We start from the raw sequence: 21,501 nt of genomic DNA, 5'->3' as shown, positions 1-21,501 counted from the left end.
TTTTTATAAAGGATTTGGCAAAACGTTATCGTACTCTTGAGATGTATTATCTTGAGTAGCCATAGTAGCCATACGTATTTGAAGTATCCAGACTCTGAAGAAGTCATAAGTACTGTAGTCTCTCTCGTCTCAAGTTGAGAGAAACGCAATGTTGGATTTTGCAGTGACATATTCAAATCAGTGCGTTTACGCGGTTGCGTCGACAGCGTACGGACCAATCGTCCTTCTATACGCGTGTGTATGTGCCACGTTGGATTAGGTTGGCGCTCGTGATTCGAATCTGCCACTGCGAAATCCAACATGGCGTTGCTCTCAACTTGGAACGAGACTGACTAGAGTGTATTATAGAATACCTATGAAGTAAACCTGGCATACACACAGTATAAGCCCATATTTTGGGTAACCATATTGCATTTCGTGAGTATTTAGCTATAAGAATGGGGTAGCCTATAATTTATAATGTAGAATGGATACATAAATGGATCCAAACATTTTTTTCACATTGACTACCATAATCTTGATTGGCCAAAGTTTACATCTAGAGGATCAGAGTATCCAATAAAATGGAGTATCCATATACATATCCGTAATGAAACTTAAATAACCGATTATTATTTCAGCCCAGTGCTTTTCATAACTCATAACAAGGTTCATTTCAATTGACTTATCATTACAAATATTGCATCTATATACAGTATATTAGCTATTTACATTGTATTACTCTAATTACTGACAATATTGTTTCTTGAACAATATTTTAACAGGTCCTTCGGCATCACATGAAACAAACGAAGCAACGACACAGCCATGGTATTCCGAAGCATCGGTGGTTCAAATCTCTTTGATGACTTTAAGCCTGTGTATTCTCATTTTCCTTCTCATGGTGCTAATGCGTGTCCACATTTTACTTCGTCTGGGAATGCACCAGCAACGAAAAGCTGAACCAAAACTACGTGACCCAGTCACTCTGAACATGGCTGTCTTATCTAAACAATAGATCGCTACTTTCCCTTATATTTTATTGTGATTGCCGCATAATGCCGAATATAATATTGAAGATCGAATTAAAAAGACTAGTTTGCGTCTGACGTCAGGGCAAATGCGCGACGTGATTGGTTACTGACCTGCACAGTACGGCATTTTTGGTCTGGTTGACAGGACGTCATACGCAAACTAATATTTCTTAATCGGTCGTCAATTATAGCATCTAATTATAAACATGATAAACCGTCCACAGTCGGATCCACTGGCATCATTCTGTCTATAGAGGGCGACGTTAGCTATTTTAAAAAAGTGGAAAGCTGTGCCTGCTCGCTACTCGCGCCCGACGAATCGCATAAAGCACCTCACGTGTGTAGATATGGAAAGATTTATACTGAGTAAAGTGTTATTCGGTGTTATGCAAACAAATCACGATCAATGATCTTATAAGAATTTCACAGTGTAGTCGATGAGATATACTTACGTAGGGTCCACATTTGTTACGTTTATGTCACTCTAGCACCGTGTGTACACGTTCTAAAAACAAATTGTGCCCAGTTCTCTTCAAATGCATGTACGCTTTTAATTATATACTGCGCCAAAAAAGTATCCTTACACTTGGACAAATAATCACAATTCCAACACTGAACCATGTTGGAATAATTTTTTTTAATAGATGCATTATCTAATCCTGCACATTACGACACCACATTGAATCCAATGTGACCTCCAGAAGTAAAGTTACAAGCAATTGAATAGACGAAGGTCCAGTTTTAAAAGTGACAAACTGGCCTATACAAGGCGCAAAAAGATTCCAACAAGCGCAACAAAGAGACAACACAGTTTCTTCAATGAAGATTTATTTAAAGCAGTTTTTATTTCAGTTTTTACTTCTCTGTACTTTCAGTTTATTTGTCAGTTCTTTTGCTTCGGTTTTCTTTTTTTCTTTTTGTTTTAAATAAAAAGGCACGCATAAATTAGCCATTCACCACTCTCAAACCAGATGTCTAGTCCGTGGAGTTTTGAATAGGCCAGTTTGTCATTTTTAAAACTGGGCCTTCGTCTAATCAAATGCTTGTAACTTTGCTTCTTGAAGTCACATTGGATTCAATGGGGTGTCATAATGAGGCTCTTGTCATAATGTGCCAGATGGGATCTAGTAAACAAATAAATTTACCCAAATAGGGTTTAGTTTTAAAATTAGGAAAGATACTTTTTTAGCGCAGTATACTATATATCTATAGAATTCTGTTTCTCCTATATTACTTATTACGGTGTAATATGCATCACGATGGAATTTCACTTCTTGACTTTTTGCATATTAATATCCAATTTGACATTGGTACTGTGCAGTAAAGCAATACATATTTTAATTTAAAATATATATCGTATTACGCTCTTTGTATTTTATCTTCATATTAAAAAAACAAAATGATATTGATATGAATATCAATCATCTTATTAATTCATCGTGTTTTCAATTTGAAAATATCTATAATCAGTAACACAGTGTGTTAAGCTTGCCCGGTTAGATTAATGGGTTTTTATCATAATCCGTAAATGGCTCTGGTTCCATGCTTTCCATGGCCATTCCTTCTGTACTTTTGGTGTCGTCCTCATGGGTTTGTGGAACGCCTGAAGAGATGGAACTGAATGATCTGAAATAGCCAAACAAATTATAGTAATTGAAATACCGGTAAATTGAATTGCAATGCAATGCCACAATCTCAGCAAACACAGAAGTGTTTTTAAAGCATTATAAATTTGTTATAAACGCGTTTTGGTTGGTTTTAATAACATTTAAATGTCGGGTTATATTAAGGTCATGAAAACATTTTTTAAACGTTTCATATGCGCCACAAAATTTACGGTAGAAAAAATTGTCAAAATGATGTTGTAAAATATTTCGTATTATAGATAAATCCGACATTTACACGTTTTCTGTAAAACGCTTTGTGTTTGCTGGGATGCCAAAGATTCTCTTACTCCAATACATTTAAGGGATGGGGTATGAGCGTTTGGACAGTATTTATTGTGGGACATTAGAGCACATCAGACATATCGAATTGCATTCTGAATACGAAGAATGTCCTTATGATATCGAATAATTTTGATTTTTTGGAATTCGCAATGTAATACACATTTTATGGCAAATGATTGAAATTGATATTTTAGAAATCTGATGATATGTACTTAAAGTGTATGTAGGTGGGATGAAAAGCCGACGATCAATTGAAAATTTTGACCTTTCGTATGGAAGATATGGATTTTTTTCCCAAAACATCCAAAAAATTAGGTCTTTTTGGGGAAAAATCCATATCTTCAATATGAAAGGTCAAAATTTTCAATTGATCGTCGGCTTTTCCTCCCAGCTATATACACTTAAAGAATATATCATTAGATTTATAAAATTTACTCCGAGGACTGTTATATATCAAAAATGTGAAGAAAAAAAAACAATTTTGTATAATTTGTCATAAAATTTGTATTATATCGGATTATTTCAAAAATTAAAATTATTTGATATCAGAAAGACATTCTTCGTATTCAGAATGCAATTCGATATGTCTGATGTGATCTCATGTCCCACAAAAAATACTGTCGAAACGCTCAAAATGCTCATTCCAGATCCCTTAAGTTCAAGCCACCGTATACCGACAAATTGTAACATTCGTTTCTAGACAATAACTTCCGTTAGTCTCTCCAGTAAGATTTGACATGTTTAAAGCACTATTCTCATGTTTATCATTTATAAGTACCGGTACTATCCTTGACAGTTTTTCTTTGGACTCTTTTCTCCCAATTAAATTTAGAATGAAGTCCTAATGCCGTAAAACCTTGTCTACAAGCATATAAACGAGGGTTATTTGACGAAAGAGACGACAGGCAGACACTCTCCACACAAACATTATTTGGAGTTAAAACAACTATATTATTGATACAAGCGGCTGTACGAACACGTATTATTGTAAGACCAATCTATTGTAATGTGTCTTTGTAGGGTATTTGCCTTTCGTCTCTTTCGTCAAAAAGCCCTCGTTTAGAAGCTGTGCTTGTAGACGGAATTCTACGGTATAAGCACTTACCCGTTATTCTTCTTCCGCCAGTCTCTCCAGAACATAAGGAGCGCAAACAATACAATAAGTATCAACAGAACGGCTAAGATGCACATAAACATTAGGAAGTTTTCTCTGACTCTCAGTCCCTGTGTGGTGTCTGCTGACAAGCTCTTAGCATAGGGCCCTCCACCTGCAGAGTTGGGACCCTTTTGGTTCGATCCTGATGTGTGACATGCAACAAATATATAGATCAATTATTTATTTTTTATTATATTCAATCTATGGATTTACACATACACAGGCATGACAAGTGATGAGTGCAGCCTACTTATATCGCGGGGCAATATGTTTTGACCCATCGCTATGGTAATTAGTCCTGTTTCATTACTATACTTTAATAATCGCATTCCTCCGCTTATACAACACGCAATCAACAACAAAACGCGTATTACTTGTGACCTTAGGTAGTGTTTGGATTAGACTCACTGGTTCGAGTTATGACAGGTAGGGTTACGATTAAGGTTGGGCTCGCCAGCTAGGGTATGGCAGTAGGGTTTGGCTTGGGATTATGGTTTATCGTATTGAACAAACAGGGGTGTCCCAACTTTTGTATCTCGATCCTTTGTTAAAAGGGCATTTCGTGATCCACAGCCTCATCCTCCACTTTCTCAAAAAAGTTGAGACTTTTATACCACTGGAAACCTCTGGCTACATAATGTTTATGTACAAAATATTTCTTGCAGATTAATTCATTTAGCAAAAATATAGCCAAATTACAACACATTGTCTATGGAGCAGTGTAATACACATAATCATGCATATTAAAACTCGCAAATGCAAAATCGGAATTAACTGACATTTTGGGAATAAGCTTTTTTCGTGGATATCTACTGAAAATATCATTAAAAGAGGATGCTAGGATCACGAAATACTCCTTTAAATTCCGAATTTGTTTGCCAGTTAATGTGGATTCAGATTTGTTCGAGGGCAATATTTGTGAAAAACGTGAAGCAAATTATACCCAAGACTTACACCGTTGTCGCATCATCTTAGAATGTAGCTAAAAGAGACGAAATTATATTCGGTCGTCTGCCAAACTCTGATTACGATATGCAGGACATCTCAATAAGTGCCAATCGCCATTATAACTTCCGGTTTTTTAGAGCAGTTTTGGGACACTTTGACCTCTCACATATCGGGAAAATTGCTTAATCATTATTAATTAATTTATTATTGTCATAATGATATCATTAAAAATGTTTAAATAATTAATTTATTCAATAATAATATTTTTTGGGTTCGTTTTCATTCTTGTAAAACATTTTAGATTATATTTTGTAAGCACAAAAAACAATTTTTCTGAATTTTCCCAATAGGTCAGAGGGCAAAGTGTCCCAAAACTGCAAAACCTGTCCCACAATGCATTGCAAACTTCCAATGCCGATTTGGCTTATTACATGATTGTACGTTTTAAAACTAAATTATAGCTGATTTACTGCACAAAGGAAATAGTGCAAACAAAAATCAAGAAACTGAAATTGTATAAATTAAACATTTATCAAATACAAACATATTTTATTGTTATCGGCAACAAAAAATATCAGAAGCAGTATAACGATGTGGATTAAAAAAATAAATACAAAATACGCAGTGATTTCAGGCATAACGCTTAGACGTCGATCCACAAGCCTCACTTTACATTACATTATGGTGCGAAACTACTAGGTGGTAAATGAGTCCTGGCATTCTTTTGAATTGAGGCGTATGTATATAGGAGAAGGAAAGTAGGTCTAAACTACTGGTTCTACTTCTATTAATCTGTTTGGGTACATTATTTGCCCAAAAATTACCTTTTTGAGGTGTCTTTTTGGTGTTTTGTGGCGCAGCAGGTGGTTTGGTCAAAAAACCTGTGATGATGTTGTTGTTGTCTGCAAAATCAAATCAAAAAGTTTGTATGTACTTTATTGTCTCCTGAATCACATTTACATCACAAGGTTTCATTTTATAGTCTAAGTAAGGTTTACATCGAACTTTTGAAATCTTTTAAAAGTTTTGATTTCGTTTTTGATCATTTCTGACAAGAAAAAACAATATAGATAATACTGTGGTACCTTCTTTGCGCCATTTTGCTGTTTTTGGATTTGATGGAGGAGGAGGCCTAGCGGTTGTCAATAGTCGTCCTGTAATCATGGTAAAGATACATAGGGTATACATAAATTATATAAACTCAACCCAGAAAGTATCGAAACGATTATAGATGGTCAGATATATCGGCAACTGAAATATATAGCAAAAACTTATTTAATGTATATAAAGCGCAGCTTGCTCCTGCGCATTTTGATACCTCTTTTGTTGCTCTACGATATCATTTGGTCGAGTTATGGGCGCTTGAGTGGCTTCAAGTCGGATTTTGAAAGTTGCACTTAGCTCCTATTCAAGCCAAAGAAAAGACACCTTGTTCAGAGCATGCGACGATGAATCCAGGCAGTGATAGACAGTGATGATGGGCACACCAAGTATTGAGATGTCAGCAGAAAGAGTTCATGAGATAAGTCAGAGATAAGTTAAGGGCAGCAAGTATTGAAGTTGGAAGTCGAAGAAGTAAAATAAAGTAAAGTTCATGGTTAAGTATTAAAACAGAGCACATCGGTGTCATTTGTCTTGATGGGGGGGTGTACACGACGAACGCATTTGTCTTGAACAGGAGCGAAGTGCAACTTTCAAAATCCGACTTGAAGCCACTCAAGCGCCCATAACTCAACAAAAGAGGTATCAAAATGCGCAGGAGAAAGCTGCGCTTTATATACATTAAATAAGTGTTTGCTATATATTTCAGTTCCCGATATATCTGACCATCTATAATCGTTTCGATACTTTCTGGGTTGAGTTTAGTATTATTATAAGATGCTTAACAAAAACAGAATAAAAGTCGAGATTATTAGTTGTTATCTAATTGACCTATTCAACATGTCCAGTGAGTGACATCAGCAGCAAAATATGTTGGCATTTGTGAAAAGCAAAATGAAATGATATTATTGACATAATACAAAGTAGGATATATTTTGGCGACGATGACACCAGTGTTACAAATTTAAAAAATTAGATTACAGAGAAGTCAGAAAACCCGTGTGCAAATTATTATGAAATTCAAAACAAATCAGAATCAGTTTAATATAATGTTATTATATGGACCAAACAAGAACAAAACTTAAAATGAAATTGTGCACAGCAGTATTTAAAAAAAAAGAAGCGCAGTGATTTATAGTGCGCTACGCACAGGCACAACACCTAGACGTTGATCCACAAGCCTCAGCACACTTTACAGGTTGTCGCTGACCACTATGCGCCACATCATTCCATAAACCATTAAACAATTCAGGGACTTTGCTGCTTCAAGAGCGTACACCCTAGACATTCCACAAATAACCTTCGCAACCAGGATCAGCTCCCCGAGTTACAACGAGACAAATTAGCAGTAAGTTCCTTGTCCAGGGGAATTTCAAGCTTACTCAATTATTTCCACGAGAGCGTACTAGGCACCGCCAGGGTTCGAACCCGCAACCTCTCGCACCATAGTCGAACGCCTTATCGATTGAGCTAACTTGACTGCCTATGTATATTACAACATAAAGTCAGGAAGCGCGCATAGAGCAGCCAGAAGGCTAAGTTCATAACGTAGGCCTACATGTATGCAGGTGTAAATTTGGATTATGTGTTGATATCCTGAGTAAGAGGAAACTATACATGTGTGATAAATATCAGCCTACCACGTTTAAAGTAAAGTAATATTATTGGCAAATTCACAATCTTGACAAAATTGCTATATAGTCTATATATCTACCTCGAGTCACCGGCACTAGCTTTGAAGTTCAGCGTGTGCTGCGTTGGCTTAGCGTAGTTTCTTGCGTGTACATATGCGGCAGGTTGATCCCGCGAGTAAAAGTATGTATACACACCAAGTAACGCTAAGGTAACGCAGAACATGCTGAACTTCAAAGCTATAGTGCCGGTGACTCGAGGTAGATATATAGACTATAGATAGTTCTAGAAGATCTCATATAGCAGTCTGTGTGCTTGCATTAATCCGTAGAAACTCAAAAACAAAAACTTCATGACCCCCACCCAACCACCACCACCACCACCGATACACCTTACCCCCTAAACAAGCTAAAATTGTCTTTTTGTATAAAATAAACACACTATCTGTGGTAATCTTGTGACCCCTCCCCCGTATATTTTGGACCCCCCCCCCCCTTTCGAAGAAAATTATAGCCCCCTTATACTGACATTTCCGGGAGCTAAATATGGGTGCGCTGCTTCGAACGGGCTCTGACTCATAACTGGAGGTTTAAGGGTTCGAGCCTCGACGGTGCCATCGTGTTGTGCATATAGGCCCTCCACCCAAGGACAAAGAGATGAGCACTTCGGCCTGAAAGAATTGTTCTGGCATGTAACAAATGATCGCGAATATATTTTGCGAATTAGGAAGAATAGTGTGGTAACCTCGTGTTATGCCACCCATGCCATATAGGCTTACGGAATAAATACAATAGTGTACAGGTTTTCTGCGTAACTGTATGACGTCACGTGTTTTTGTTTGTCACTAGTATGAGCGTGTTTATAGTGGCTGTATACGGAAAGATTATACGGTAATATCCATTGTTTTCGCAGTACTTATACGCTAAATAACAGATAATAGAGAGATTGTGATTTCCAAATGTAGCATCGAACGTACGTGGAATCTATTCAAAATCCCGTCACAGGAGAGTGGTTTTGAATAGATTCCGCGTACGTTCAATACGTACGTTTGGAAATCGCAATCTCCCTATAATAAACACGCTCAAAGATATTTGTTAAAACACTTACCTTCAGTTGGTACTATCGTCGATGATTGAATGTTATACCCAGCCATGTAACCATACGCTGCTCTCCAGGCATGTGCATACACCATGACTGCAAATCTGGCGTTCTGATCTCGATGCCACACCGTGTGAACGCCTTCTGAAATTCTATTCCTTAAAATGCAGAAACCTTCGGAGGCACTTAGTCGGCTCCAATCTGCTATAACCTGCCCATCCAGTATCAAGTTGTCTGCTAATCGACAATCTATGTATATATTGACATATGCTCTAACTGTTTCTGCTGTTTTGATGCTGGTCACAGGGAATGTCACGCTTCCAGAGTAAGCCTCAGTAGGCGGTATCAGCATCATGAATGGGTCTCCCGTGAGATAATCACTATAGCAACCCTTGGCAAACTGTGATACCATGACAGGGTTGTCCGATGTTACAATCAAGACATCATCATCCACAACATCGACCTCATAGTAGTCATATGGATCAATGTTGAACGACCGTCCATCTGAGAACCTTATAAGGGCTCTAGCCCCTGCCGTCATTACACGGAACACATATCCGGATCTTCGTCCAAGGAATGGCGCTAAAACGAACTGTCGTCCAAAGTTGCCAACAGACGACAAATGGTCTACGACGTATTCACATTTACCGATATCAGCGGGAACATTTGCGCATTGAACACCCGAGACAACAGACACAGGATTGTTAGAGTATATCCTGGTACCTGTTAGGTCTCTCTCCAGATTACGAACCAAGCGAGTTTCGTAGGGTTGCAGAGTGTATACCTGTGGTAGCTCATGACTTGATGTGATGTTAAACTCAGTTCGTGTGTCTAATGAGGAAACCGTAAACTCAGAAGCATGCCCATACGCAACAAGTGGGTGGTATGAGGAGATGACATACTCACTCCCATGCGTTGTTACTGGTAGAATAAGAAAGGCGTCAATGGTGGTACTTCCTCCGCACACTGCGAAGACCGATACACGTGTTTGTGCCGCAACGATAACGGTATTCTGAGACGTGGCAGACAGTCTGTTGATGGTATTCCGTGGTAGCGTGACGTTTCCGTGTTGCTCACGGGATACAGTTACTGACGTTTGGAATGACACACTTGGAACTTTGACAGAAACTGTCGTCGCTGCAGCCGTCAGTGTGGTGATCAGGATGTAGACATTTTGCATCGAGGAGGTTGGCGTTGGAAATGCAAATACAAAATGGCGCCCTGCTGAGTCGGGATACATTATAGATTCTACAGAGAAAAGGGGAAAGGGTTGGTTTTAATATAGGAATTCCATCACTGTAACAGCAATAAAAAAATCGGAAGTCATAATTTGACGTGAACTCAATAACCTTTTCGGTAAATCCTGAAAGACTTGGTGCTTTATCCCTACATAATTATACGTCCGATGCGGACATCGTTAACGACCATTGCCACTACGCTCGGTGAACTATGCAGTAACGAGGTTCGCTTGGCCACTACGCTCGGTGAACTGCAAAGTAATGATGTGCGCTTGGCCACTACGCACTGTGAACTGCGCAGTAACGATGTTCGCTTCGCCACTACGCACGGTGAACTGCGCAGTAACGATGCTCGCTTCGCCACTACGCAGAGTGAACTGCGCAGTAACGATGTTCGCTACGCCACTACGCACGGTGAACTGCTAGGTAACGATGTTCGCTTCACCACTACGCTCGGTGAATTGAGCAGTAACGATGTGCGCTTCGCCACAACGCACAGTGAATAGCACAGTAACGATGTACGATGTATGAAGTGTTAAATCGTAAAGGCTTTCGGCACTTTCCGAGGTCCCGAAAGTGAACTGTAGTTATTTTCATTCCTTAAAACAACTCTCTATATCGGAAATCAACTCCTGAATGTGCAAACCAATAGTTTGACAAATTTCAAATTGCTCTTTTAAAATCGAAAATTATTGCTTCGATTCCAGAAGCCAGCTTCAACTACATTATTTAAGGAGGCTGTGTACTCTCAGATATGCATGTAGTAAAAATGCAATAACTTTGTAATTATTCGCGCAAGACAAAAGTATACATTTTTATGAAGGCAAGACATCAATAAATCTTAATATAAATACTGATTTGGGGTAAAAACAACAATTATGAAGAAAATCACAAAAAAGTGAGTTTTGGGCAATATTTGTTAGGTACATCATAACAAAAAAACACTCTTTCCAAAATATATTATTTTGTTTTAAGCTCAATCTTGAGGCTCCATTCCAAAAACGGTTTTTTAAATTTTTTGATATTGGCCTTATTTTTGAGATATTGACCATATAAGGCATCAAATTGAACTTATTAAAATTCACAAACGCCTATTTGCACAAAATGATGCCTAAAATCGGAAATATAAAAAAATGAGAAACCCGTTTCTTGAGTCGATCATGCTTTTTACGATGATCATTATTGCTTACCTATAGATGCTGTATTTATTGAGTTATCGTGTACCTAAGTCGTCATTTTACCGAGAAAATGAACATTAAAATAAACATTTTTCACTTTCATCGAATCTCGCAGGAGAATGCGGCAGTTTTTATTTTGCTACCTTACATTACATAAACATCGGGTAAATCCACGGCCCCTTGAGAAGTTTGAGCGAAATCCATTCATAACTTGATATTTAAATCGGGGGAAAGAACTTGAAAAAACCCACATTTTATCAGCTAAAACGGAGCCATTTGACCACTTGGTTTTTGTGCTTCCGTGGTGTTTCCATAAGATGCGCCGCGCATGCAGATAAGCGTCGCGTATGCGTAGCGTATTTGTGCGTTAACAAATTGCGCGATACGCAACGCGATGCGTTGTTGCGCGCGTGTACCCTGCTGGTACAACAAAGATTTTCTTTCCTTTTCAATTTCAAACACGAGTGGAATAGTGAAATAAAATCCTTAAAATATTGCAGTTGGAGTTTACAAATCTGGATTTTCATTCCTTGTATTTATAAAAAACATAACAAAGTACAAACATATCAAAAAAACTCAATTTTGCGAAAGAAACAATGTCTAGAGTACACAGCTGCCTTAATAAAGAGAGCAACTTGTTCATCACATTAAGGGGGTACTACACCCCTCAATAAATTTGTGACTATTTTTGCATTTTTCTCAAAAACTAATAACACGCTGGTAACAAAAGTTGTGTATATTATAGGGGCAAGGAAACCAATTACTTCACTGTAATTTCATTGAACCAAGAGTAGCGGTTCTATACTTATGATAGAAAATGAGGTACTGCTAGGATGTACCTAATTTCCTATCATATTTACTGAACCGCTTGTCTTGAGTCACTGAAATTTCAGTGTAGTAATTGGATTCCTTGCCCCAATTATATACATAACTGTTTTTTACCAGTGTGTTATTAATTTTGAGAAAAATGCAAAAATAGCCACAAATTTACCACAGGGGTGTAGACCCCCGTAAGCAAATTAAAGCTTCCTTTAACCTATGTAAAAGACTTTTGATAATGATTGTTAATTAATTTACCTGTGGGTAACGTCAACAAAGTCGCTGGAGGAACCTCTGTAACAACTAAACATACAATAAAACAATTGTTAATTTTAAAACTGCCTGAAACCCAAATAAACCCAAGAAACTACATCCAATACAATCAGGACAATAGCGAGATATGTTCTACTGAGGTAGCTGTGGTCCATTCTCTCGGTCGGGATTGTTCCATCTATCGAACTTATCCATTTCTCATGTATGTCAAAGGGGACACCATCGCGAAATCACTATTGGTTTGTATTATGAGTTTATTTCCTGATAAGAAATCGAACTTTTTGAATTGTTTCACCAAGAGGTATTTGTCATGTTTTGTGATTTCCCCTTTGTGTCCCCTTCGTGTCCGAGGGTGCGAGATGGAACAGCCGAATCATGACGAAACAACAAATGAATCGATCTATCGCGAGTGACGTCATTATTTTATGTGTCATCAACGTAACGAAACCAAATAAATTGAACAGCCTCAATAGGCTGAAGTATAATTATTACAATAATTTACAGTTGTAAGATAAAAATATATGTTAATATGTTCATTTGGATAGCCTTTTTGCTAATTTGTCAAAATGTTGGCATACAAAACCGAAAACAAGTGTAACGTATGATATTGTTAAGCATTGATGCATTCGGGTGATTACATTTACCTACCTGGAATACTTTCGTCTTCTTGAAGGTTATACCCTGCAAGATATCCATAGGATGCTCGCCATACAAAGCCATATACAACTACCATAAACTTGGCATTCCTTGATGGATGTCCCACGGAATGTAAACCAGGTTCTACAAACTTCCGTAACACACAAAATTCTCCGTCACTATTGAGGCGATCAAACCAGGGTGGCTCAATCTGCCCATCCAGACTGATATCAAGGTTTTCTTCACAACGCACTATGATATTTATAGAAGTTTGCAGAGTCTTAATACTGGGGATATTTGTCACTGGGAATGTGACATTGTTACTGAAGAAAGTAGTTGGTGGAATTAAAAGCATAAATGGATCCCCTGGTTTATAATCACTGTAGAGTCCTTTAGCATATTGGGTGACAATGACATCTTTAGTTGTCGATATGGTGGTGACAATTTCAGCAGTCAATGCGTCTCCTTCGTAGAAATCAAATTCAGACAGCTGGACCATAGTGCCGTCAGAAACAGTCACATTGGTGTTATTTGATATTGCTAGTACGCGGAACACGTAGCCGGAAATTCGACCCAGAAAAGGACTGAGAACAAAGTAACGACCGAATCCGTTTGTGCCTGGCAGGTGTGTTATAAGGAACTCGCATTTGCCGATCGTGTTTGGGACATTAGCACATTCATTACCTGACATGACTGAAATAGGTTTGTTGGATGTTATCAGAGTGCCAGTAAGATCATGAGTAAAATCACGATATTGAAACGATTCGTAAGGGTATAATGTTTTCTGTAATGTTCGATGGCCATCGTGATTAAATGTTATATCAACCACAGTAGTTTCTTCCAGAGCCGTTACTACAAATTCTGATGGGTGTTGGTAGTTAATAAGAGGTTCGTACGATGCTATGACGTATCGCTGCCCTAGAGAACGTTTCGGGAGAACATTGAAACCATCAGCAGTAGATCCACTCGTGCAAATGCCATATACGCAAACAGCCTCATTTGCAGTGATTAAAATACTCTTATTAACCACCTCTTCCTGGCGGTCAATCATCACATCACTTGGGAATGTGATATTAGCGTAGTTAGTCTGTGATATCGTAGAAGTATTGGTGAACTCTAAGCCAGGAACAGAGACAGTGACAGTTACCGGAGAGGATGAGTAGGTCGTTATCATGACGTAGGCAATGTGCGAGACGCTAGGGTGAGACGTGGGGTAGGTGAAGATGAAGTTACGTCCGCAAATCTCGGGAACGATTGTGTCATCTGTGGAAATTGAAAACGTGTATTCAAGTATTAGTACATGAAATGCCGTCATTCGCTTAAACCAGGGGAGTGTTTTGCAAGGTGATAATTGCGACCCGAGTTAGAGTCGTGAGCTCGAGACATTCATGAAAGATTGGGAAAGTACAAATGGCCCCTATTCAGAATTCAATAGATATGGGTTTGCATTCAAAACCCTTCCATTAATTTTGTCGTGAAGAGTGATGAACAAAAGCCAAATCCGCTTGGGATATGAGTTGGAGTAAATTAACACAATGTGGCAATAGAGTGGATCTTTCTACAGTGTACCCTAGCCAAAGCCAGTGGCTTAGCCAGAACTTTCTGTTGCAAGGCACTTTCAAAGTGGGTAACATTTGACGAAAATTGTGAAAATGGGCTAAAAGTACAAAAAGGCCGAAAAGTCTTAAATATTAGCATCCCATATGGGGGCAGAGTGAGGGACAAGAGGAGACAAAACTTTTCACAGAGACAGCTTCCACCCTGCCCCCCCCCCCCCTCCTCCCGCTTGGTTACGCCTGCCTGAAACCCTCTAACGTTACGTGTAGTAAATGACATTCGGAGTAAATGGCAAATTCTAGGGAAACCACATTTAAGTACAGGTTATTGCCCGAAGTTTGCCGAGATCGGGAATTGTAGCTAACCATATCACATGATCGGTTATACTTTGCAATCGATCCTGGGACTAGCTGAAAGTTCTGAGCCATTACTTGTTTCTGGGATAGTAAAACATTGAAGTTACTATAGAATCAAGAACAACGCCAATAATCAGTCAACAATCATCAAGGTCAATGTTATGCTCCCGGGGGGTTCACTCCCATTGTGGCCTGTACACCATCCGCGATAATAAAAACGCGTAAAAAGGGTAGTTTTTCGTGGGTAAGCACGATATCGCGTGTTTAGGGTGTCAAAAACATGAACAATTGGAAGAAAAAAAGGGTATCAAAATTGCAATTGCTAATACGCGGAAATGAAATTTATGGTACGAAATTTGATGCAAGGAATCAAATCTGTTCAGGGTGTGAAAACAGGCGCGTGTTACCTGTTTAGGGTATCGTTTTAGCCAAGGGTTAAATCCTTCTTCTTCTTCTTTCTATATACGTGCATACCTCAAATTGAGTATTGTCGCACGGGCTTAACGTGCACAGTTTTTTACCTATGCACGATCCTGGAACCTAGGATTGATAGCAGATATCAGAACCGGGTATGGTCCCCCTTCTCTTTTCGAATAGCTCTGACACTTAAGGTGCACAGGGTTTGACTCTTCCTGTACACGGGACCAACGACTTTACGCGATTTCCGAATCACGGACGAAGCACATACACTACCTATATCTGCACGTGATAAGCAGTGTATGGGGGCGAGAAGAAATTCTTCAATTAAATTCTGAAATTAAATAACTGAACTTAATTGAAGGATTCCCGACCATATAGGAACTTTTTGGGAGGGAAGAGAATTTTCACCTAAGGCAAGCCCAAGGCTCGAACCCTCGTCGATCGTATCTCCCGGCCGGCAGCGCAACGCCTTAACCACTCGGCCATCTCGCCCTTGTTTAGGGTGCTTTTCAAAAGTTGATTATCGCGGATGGTGTACAGGCCACAATGGGAGTGACCCCCCGGGGTTATGCTTCCAGGCTCTTCATAATATTATCTTTTCCTTCCTCACACCATGGAAGTGGTACTTCCATGCTCACACAAACCACGCTACAATGCTTCGTATATTGTACCATGTTGTTTTGCTATTTAATTCAACATGTCCAAGGTTACTCTGTTAGCCCTACCACATGGCCACTTTTTAAACACTCGCTTCACTCTAAGACACGCTAGACTGCGAGAACTGCTAAAACCCAGTGATCGAGTGGAGCGCACACCGACATCGCCCGGTTAATAATTACATTATACAGCAGAGACACTGAAATGAATACCCGGGATCGATACACGTGAATGTGCTATGCACGATTAGATATTCAGACGATAAATCTTTGGATACCGGGTCAGAAAATGATGAATATCTCCCGTAATTGATTTAGTTATCAAAATTGTCATGGGTATTTTTGAAATGAAACAATAGCCAAAACGAGGAAAACAGCAGTATTGACTATATTGAAGCCCTATTCAAATATATGTAGCTAATTTCTCTACTTAGTACAGAAATTACAGATTCATCTAAAATGTCTTATTTTGTCTTTAATACACACCCTTCGGATTTTTACGATTCTCCGGATGAGCAAATCACTAAATGGGCCTTATGAGTCAGTGTTTTGCGACTCTCTATTTTCGAGGGATCTTCATCATGCTTGAGTTAATTGTTACCTTTTAGGTTTTTTTTTAGGTTTTTGGTTCGTGTCAAAAGCTTACCGGTAGTGATTAAAACTGTAATTAAGTTATTGAAAAAGTAGGTCGGCAGGCCAATTGTTGTACGGATGTAACAAGACAAAATGTATGGCATATCTCTGCTAGCCTTAAGGTGACGTTGCCATATGACCATTAATCTTTTCAGCAAGAACCAATTAGTCTAGGAGCAAGGGGATATGAAAAATGGTTGAGTTCAACACCCATGTCAACCAATATTAGATAACATGGGGTGTTAATATAGATCCTCTAGATCACTGCTAGGGGGCAGTGGAGTCAAATTGTAGGGTACGTTTTTCGCTAGAGGTCACGAAAGGTCACCACACAGGGGTAAAAACCTCAAAATGCTTCGATATTGTTGAAAGATATATCCAATTACTCGTCTGATGACAATGTATAAAATGTATAGTTTGTACTATCTACGACCTATCATTATTGTGTTATTCTACAGAATACTATCAATTTGATTGGTTTTCACCTATACATAATGACACGATAGTGGTTAGTCATATAAGACAGCGAGCGCGCCGACACGCAACGGCGGCACGCTTGTAGATCCTCAATGATCGCACGATAATGCGTAATAATAATGCGTAATACACGTGCGCGAATTAAGAACGCGGTTCGGCGGCTTAGATGTTTGTGACGTTTTCGTTCATTTAATTTATGTTTTTCTGGAAAAACACTTTTGCTTATAAAAAGTTATACTGAAACTGAATAAGAATGAGAATAAAAGATAGGATTATTTTTATCGTAGTGGTTACCGGCTGCGCCGGCATTATAATTTCTGTCAGAATTCACAGTAGAACTAGAAGAAATGTGTGTACTTTCTGCTTTGTACTTTCTGATTTATCTGACCATTATTGCAATATGGATCCAAGTAGACACTTCAGAGTTTGGATTCTTAATAATTTATCTTTGTAAATCATATATTAACAGAATAGGCCTATTCACGCACGATTCTGTCCAGCCCTGCCACGTTCAGAAAGAAACAATGTAACCTGTGTAAAGTTTGCAAGTAAAAAATAAAAGCTTAGCTTTCGGGAACAATTTTTTGAAGCTTTATCAAGTTGCTTATTGTTGGTATCTAAAGGTTGGACTAGACTACGTCAATATGTTAAAACTCATGGCTCGACATAGTAGCCGGCTGTACAAGGTCGAATAGCCGACGGTTTTGACGTATTCACAAATATAGACGAATCCAATTTCACGCATTCCTACACTTCAATGGCAGCCATTAGCTGGGTCCCCGTCGGCTCCATTTCACCTCAAATGTGAAATGATGCGGCCTTGGAGGGTATTGTGTTACACGTCAGACTAAAGAAAGATGACAGTTTACAACACAAAAGAATCTAACATCGAATTTTAAGCGGCTTTAATCCACCCAATTGGGCAGTCACAACACCTGTTTGGTGCATGCGGGGAACCAAATATGGCCGACCAAATCCTGACCATGACTTGGCTCGTTGGATTCGTCTATAGTCGAAGGTAGTTGTATAAACATGATAAAGGGATAAAGGGAGTTGTAGATAAGGTAGTGGATCATTTCATATCACTCTGCCGTTTTGCAATGAAAAAAGAAACTGAATTTGGTACCAAGTGCTCAGCCTTGAACTCGCCATTTCTGGTTCCTGTAATTAAAGTACAGGATATACTAAGACAAACATACCAGAGTGTTAAACTGGGTTATCTATTAGAGACAGGTTTCAAATATACCTGAGTTTGACTTAATTATACATCATAAACTCCTCATCAAAAGTTTGAAAAGTTTTTTCAAGCATCTATATCTCATATTATTTGTGACACGGTCATATCGTGTTGCATATCAATGGATAGAGCACTAACTCAAACCTTGTGTGGAGGAGAAGGAAGCTACTGGAGCAATAACACTAACCATAACCTTTTTGCTTTTCTTGTGATAAAGCTTCTGGAGCACTAACCCAAACCCTTGTGCTCATGGAGCACTAACCCAAACCCTTGTGCTCATGGAGCACTAACCCAAACCCTTGTGCTCATGGAGCACTAACCCAAACCCTTGTGCTCATGGAGCACTAACCCAAACCCTTGTGCTCATGCGGCACTGACCCAAGCCCTAGCTTTGTGCGGAGGAGGGGGAGCTTCTGGAGCACTAACCCAAACCTTGTGCTCATGGAGCACTACTAGTAACCAAACCCTTGTGCTCACGAAGCACTAACTCACCCTGACCTTGTGCGGAGGAGGTGGGGAAGCTCCTGGAGCACTAGCCCTACCAATAAATCTTTGTGTTGAATAACAATGGATAGCTACAATGACACCACATTTGAAACTATCGCCTTTTTTCACGCCTGAGTACACGTCTTGTGAATGTAGTGGGTTCTCAAACAGAATGTGCCAAATTGACCATTTGCTCCTTTGTCACAAGAACACTACAAGGTTTTATGGTTTGGGTTAGTGGGTCAGGGTCTTCCCCCTCCTCCACATATGGCTAGGGTTAGTGTTAGTACTCCATGAGCACAAGGGTTGTGGTTTAGTGCCCCGGAGCACAAGTGCTTGGGTTAGTGCTTGTCATAAGAACAACACAAGGGTTTATGGTTAGGATTAGTGCTCCAGGAGCTCCCCCTCCTCCGCACAAAGCTAGGGTAAAGGTTAGTACTACATGAGCACAAGGGTTGTGGTTTAGTGCCCCGGAGCACAAGTGCTTGGGTAAGTGCTTGTCATAAGAAAAACACAAGGGTTTATGGTTAGGATTAGTGCTCCAGGAGCTCCCCCTCCTCCGCACAAAGCTAGGGTTAGGGCTAGTACTCCATGAGCATAAGGGTTTGGGTTAGTGCTCCATGAGCACAAAGGTTTAGGTTAGTGCTCCATGAGCACAAGGGTTTAGGTTAGTGCTCCAGAAGCTTTATCACAAGAATAGCACAAGGGTTATGGTTAAGGAGATTCCTCATCGTCCACACAATGTTATGGCTAAGGTTAGTGCTTCAAGGGCACAAGGGTTTGGGTTAGTGCTCCAGGAGCTTTGTCACAAAAACACCACAAGGTGACATGACATGCTCATAATATGCCCCACATTCGACCCTTCGAAAAGTTCCCCAGCATATGTCCCCATCGATCTGTTTCTACCTTTTGGTGTCCTACTATCACTTGGGTACCAAGGGTACCGTGACATTACAAAGTACATCAGTCTTCGTTGTTCACTTCGCGCACCCCACCCCTTTAGGAACTATAACCAGTTCTACACCCAAAAAGCATGATAAATTTGTAGTTGGCATCTAACTTCCCCCAACCATAAAATGGTGATCAGGCGAATAATCGAGAAATAATGAACAAGAATTGGTTCCACAAATACTTTTATGTACTACCAACAATAGTATCTTCTTATGAAGTGGTGAGCTTTAATTTGTTGGGGCTAAGAGTTTATTCCGACGGCATATAGTTGGATTATCTATAAAGCTTAAATATATGCTTACAAATAACAATATTATATTATTTTGATTGAAAAACAAAATAAATGATAACTATTTAAACAATATCTCTAGCAATTATTGAACATTATAATATTTATATATTTTTACCTCTAGGGCTGGCAGTACTAAGCTGATTGCCACGTGCTCCCTCTGCCACTAAGCTATTTGTCAACATCAATATGAAGGCCAAACCAGCAAGAAACTTTCCATATAACAGGGCCATTTTCGGCATTTAATATCCAGTTCTTGCCGATAGACACAGTGAAAGTTGATGGACTAGTGGAAGTTCTACATCAGCTATGTGGCTTACGTCCAACAAATATACCAAAGAAGATATTATGCAAATACATGTCCTGTTATACTCAATGACAAAAAAATATCCTTTACAAAAAATGTTATTAAATACACATACACTATGGGATGTGCACAGATTTTGAGTTCAAGTTCATGCAGGGGTCAAATAGGGTTGATTACTGAAAATACCAACTCATGGCTCGGTGGGTATTAGGGCTGCAAATACAGCTTCCAAAAGCGACGAAGGTTCGGGTTATTTTCAAGTGTAACAAAGAACCGACATATCGGTGGAGCATATCAGAAGACAAGTGGTACATGTACTTAGCAAAACGAGCCTGCAAGCACCCGAAGTATTTTCCATCCATAAGGAGATCATTTTTCCACTGAATATACTAACTAGCGTAAGACGTTGAAATTCAGTTTTTATAGTACGAAAGAATAAATGTTGTAAGAAAATGAGCTTATTAGGGGTATGGGTGACCCCGGAGGTGACGTCACAAGCCGTTGACCTCCGTAGACAACAAATCCGATTCAGAAGTCAAATTTGTAGTTTTCAGTGATTTGTCCCTTTTCAAATCGGCCAAAATACTACCATTTCTATAACTTCTCGACATGGGGCCTCCAGCCAACAACAAAAATAAAGACTCTCCTCTACATGTTCATGTGTTCAGCTTCACATAAAATGCAATTTTTGCCAAGTATTTAACCTTTATTTTACCGAAATCGGCCCAGTAATTTGCTCGATTCGAGGTAAAAACAAAATGTAAACACACGGAATCGGCTCTGTTACAAGTCAACCACGATCTATTGTGGGTTGAAAAGCGTAAGTGTAGGCACTGTAGCGTCATGTAAAATAAATACCCGGATGTCCGGGGTCACCATAGGTGCTTAGTTAGTGGTGCCTGTTCATTAGTGGGGCACTTAGGGAGAGTTCATAAATACTTTGGTGTGGGGTTGGAAAATATAGGGGGATCAAAAAAACATTCCAAAAATTGGGCGCTCCGCCCACATGAATGTTAAGTATTCCAATGATTTGTGTGCTCTCAAGGTTTAGGTTTCTTTTTTATTCCATGACCAACAGGTGAGTAGCATGA

At 39.2% G+C, this 21,501-nt stretch overlaps 2 protein-coding genes across 3 annotated transcripts in view; one reads left to right on the top strand and one right to left on the bottom strand.

The window, feature by feature from the left end:
- LOC140165705 (uncharacterized) overlaps positions 1–2,446 on the top strand; it is a 30,656-nt gene extending 28,210 nt beyond the window's left edge. Inside the window, exon 15 of the mRNA XM_072189015.1 lies at positions 765–2,446. Coding sequence (XP_072045116.1) covers positions 765–997 — 233 coding nt within the window. The 3' untranslated portion in view covers positions 998–2,446. The remainder of the gene's footprint in view (positions 1–764) is intronic.
- On the bottom strand, positions 1,953–20,418 carry LOC140165704 (uncharacterized). Of its 2 annotated transcripts, XM_072189013.1 has the most exons (8): positions 20,222–20,418; positions 13,054–14,304; positions 12,391–12,435; positions 8,907–10,145; positions 6,152–6,220; positions 5,891–5,968; positions 4,068–4,260; positions 1,953–2,639 (listed from the first exon to the last, which is right to left on the bottom strand). In XM_072189013.1, exons 1-8 carry the CDS (start codon positions 20,343–20,345, stop codon positions 2,510–2,512), a joined length of 3,129 nt encoding a protein of 1,042 aa, XP_072045114.1. In that variant the 5' UTR covers positions 20,346–20,418; the 3' UTR covers positions 1,953–2,509. The 2 variants fall into 2 exon arrangements, with proteins under 2 accessions (XP_072045114.1, XP_072045115.1); XM_072189014.1 differs by lacking the exons at positions 5,891–5,968; positions 6,152–6,220.
- Between the last annotated feature and the right edge of the window lie 1,083 nt (positions 20,419–21,501).

Source organism: Amphiura filiformis, chromosome 12, assembly GCF_039555335.1.
Source record: "Amphiura filiformis chromosome 12, Afil_fr2py, whole genome shotgun sequence".
Lineage (NCBI taxonomy): Eukaryota > Metazoa > Echinodermata > Ophiuroidea > Amphilepidida > Amphiuridae > Amphiura > Amphiura filiformis.
This window is presented reverse-complemented; position numbering and strand designations above follow the sequence as displayed.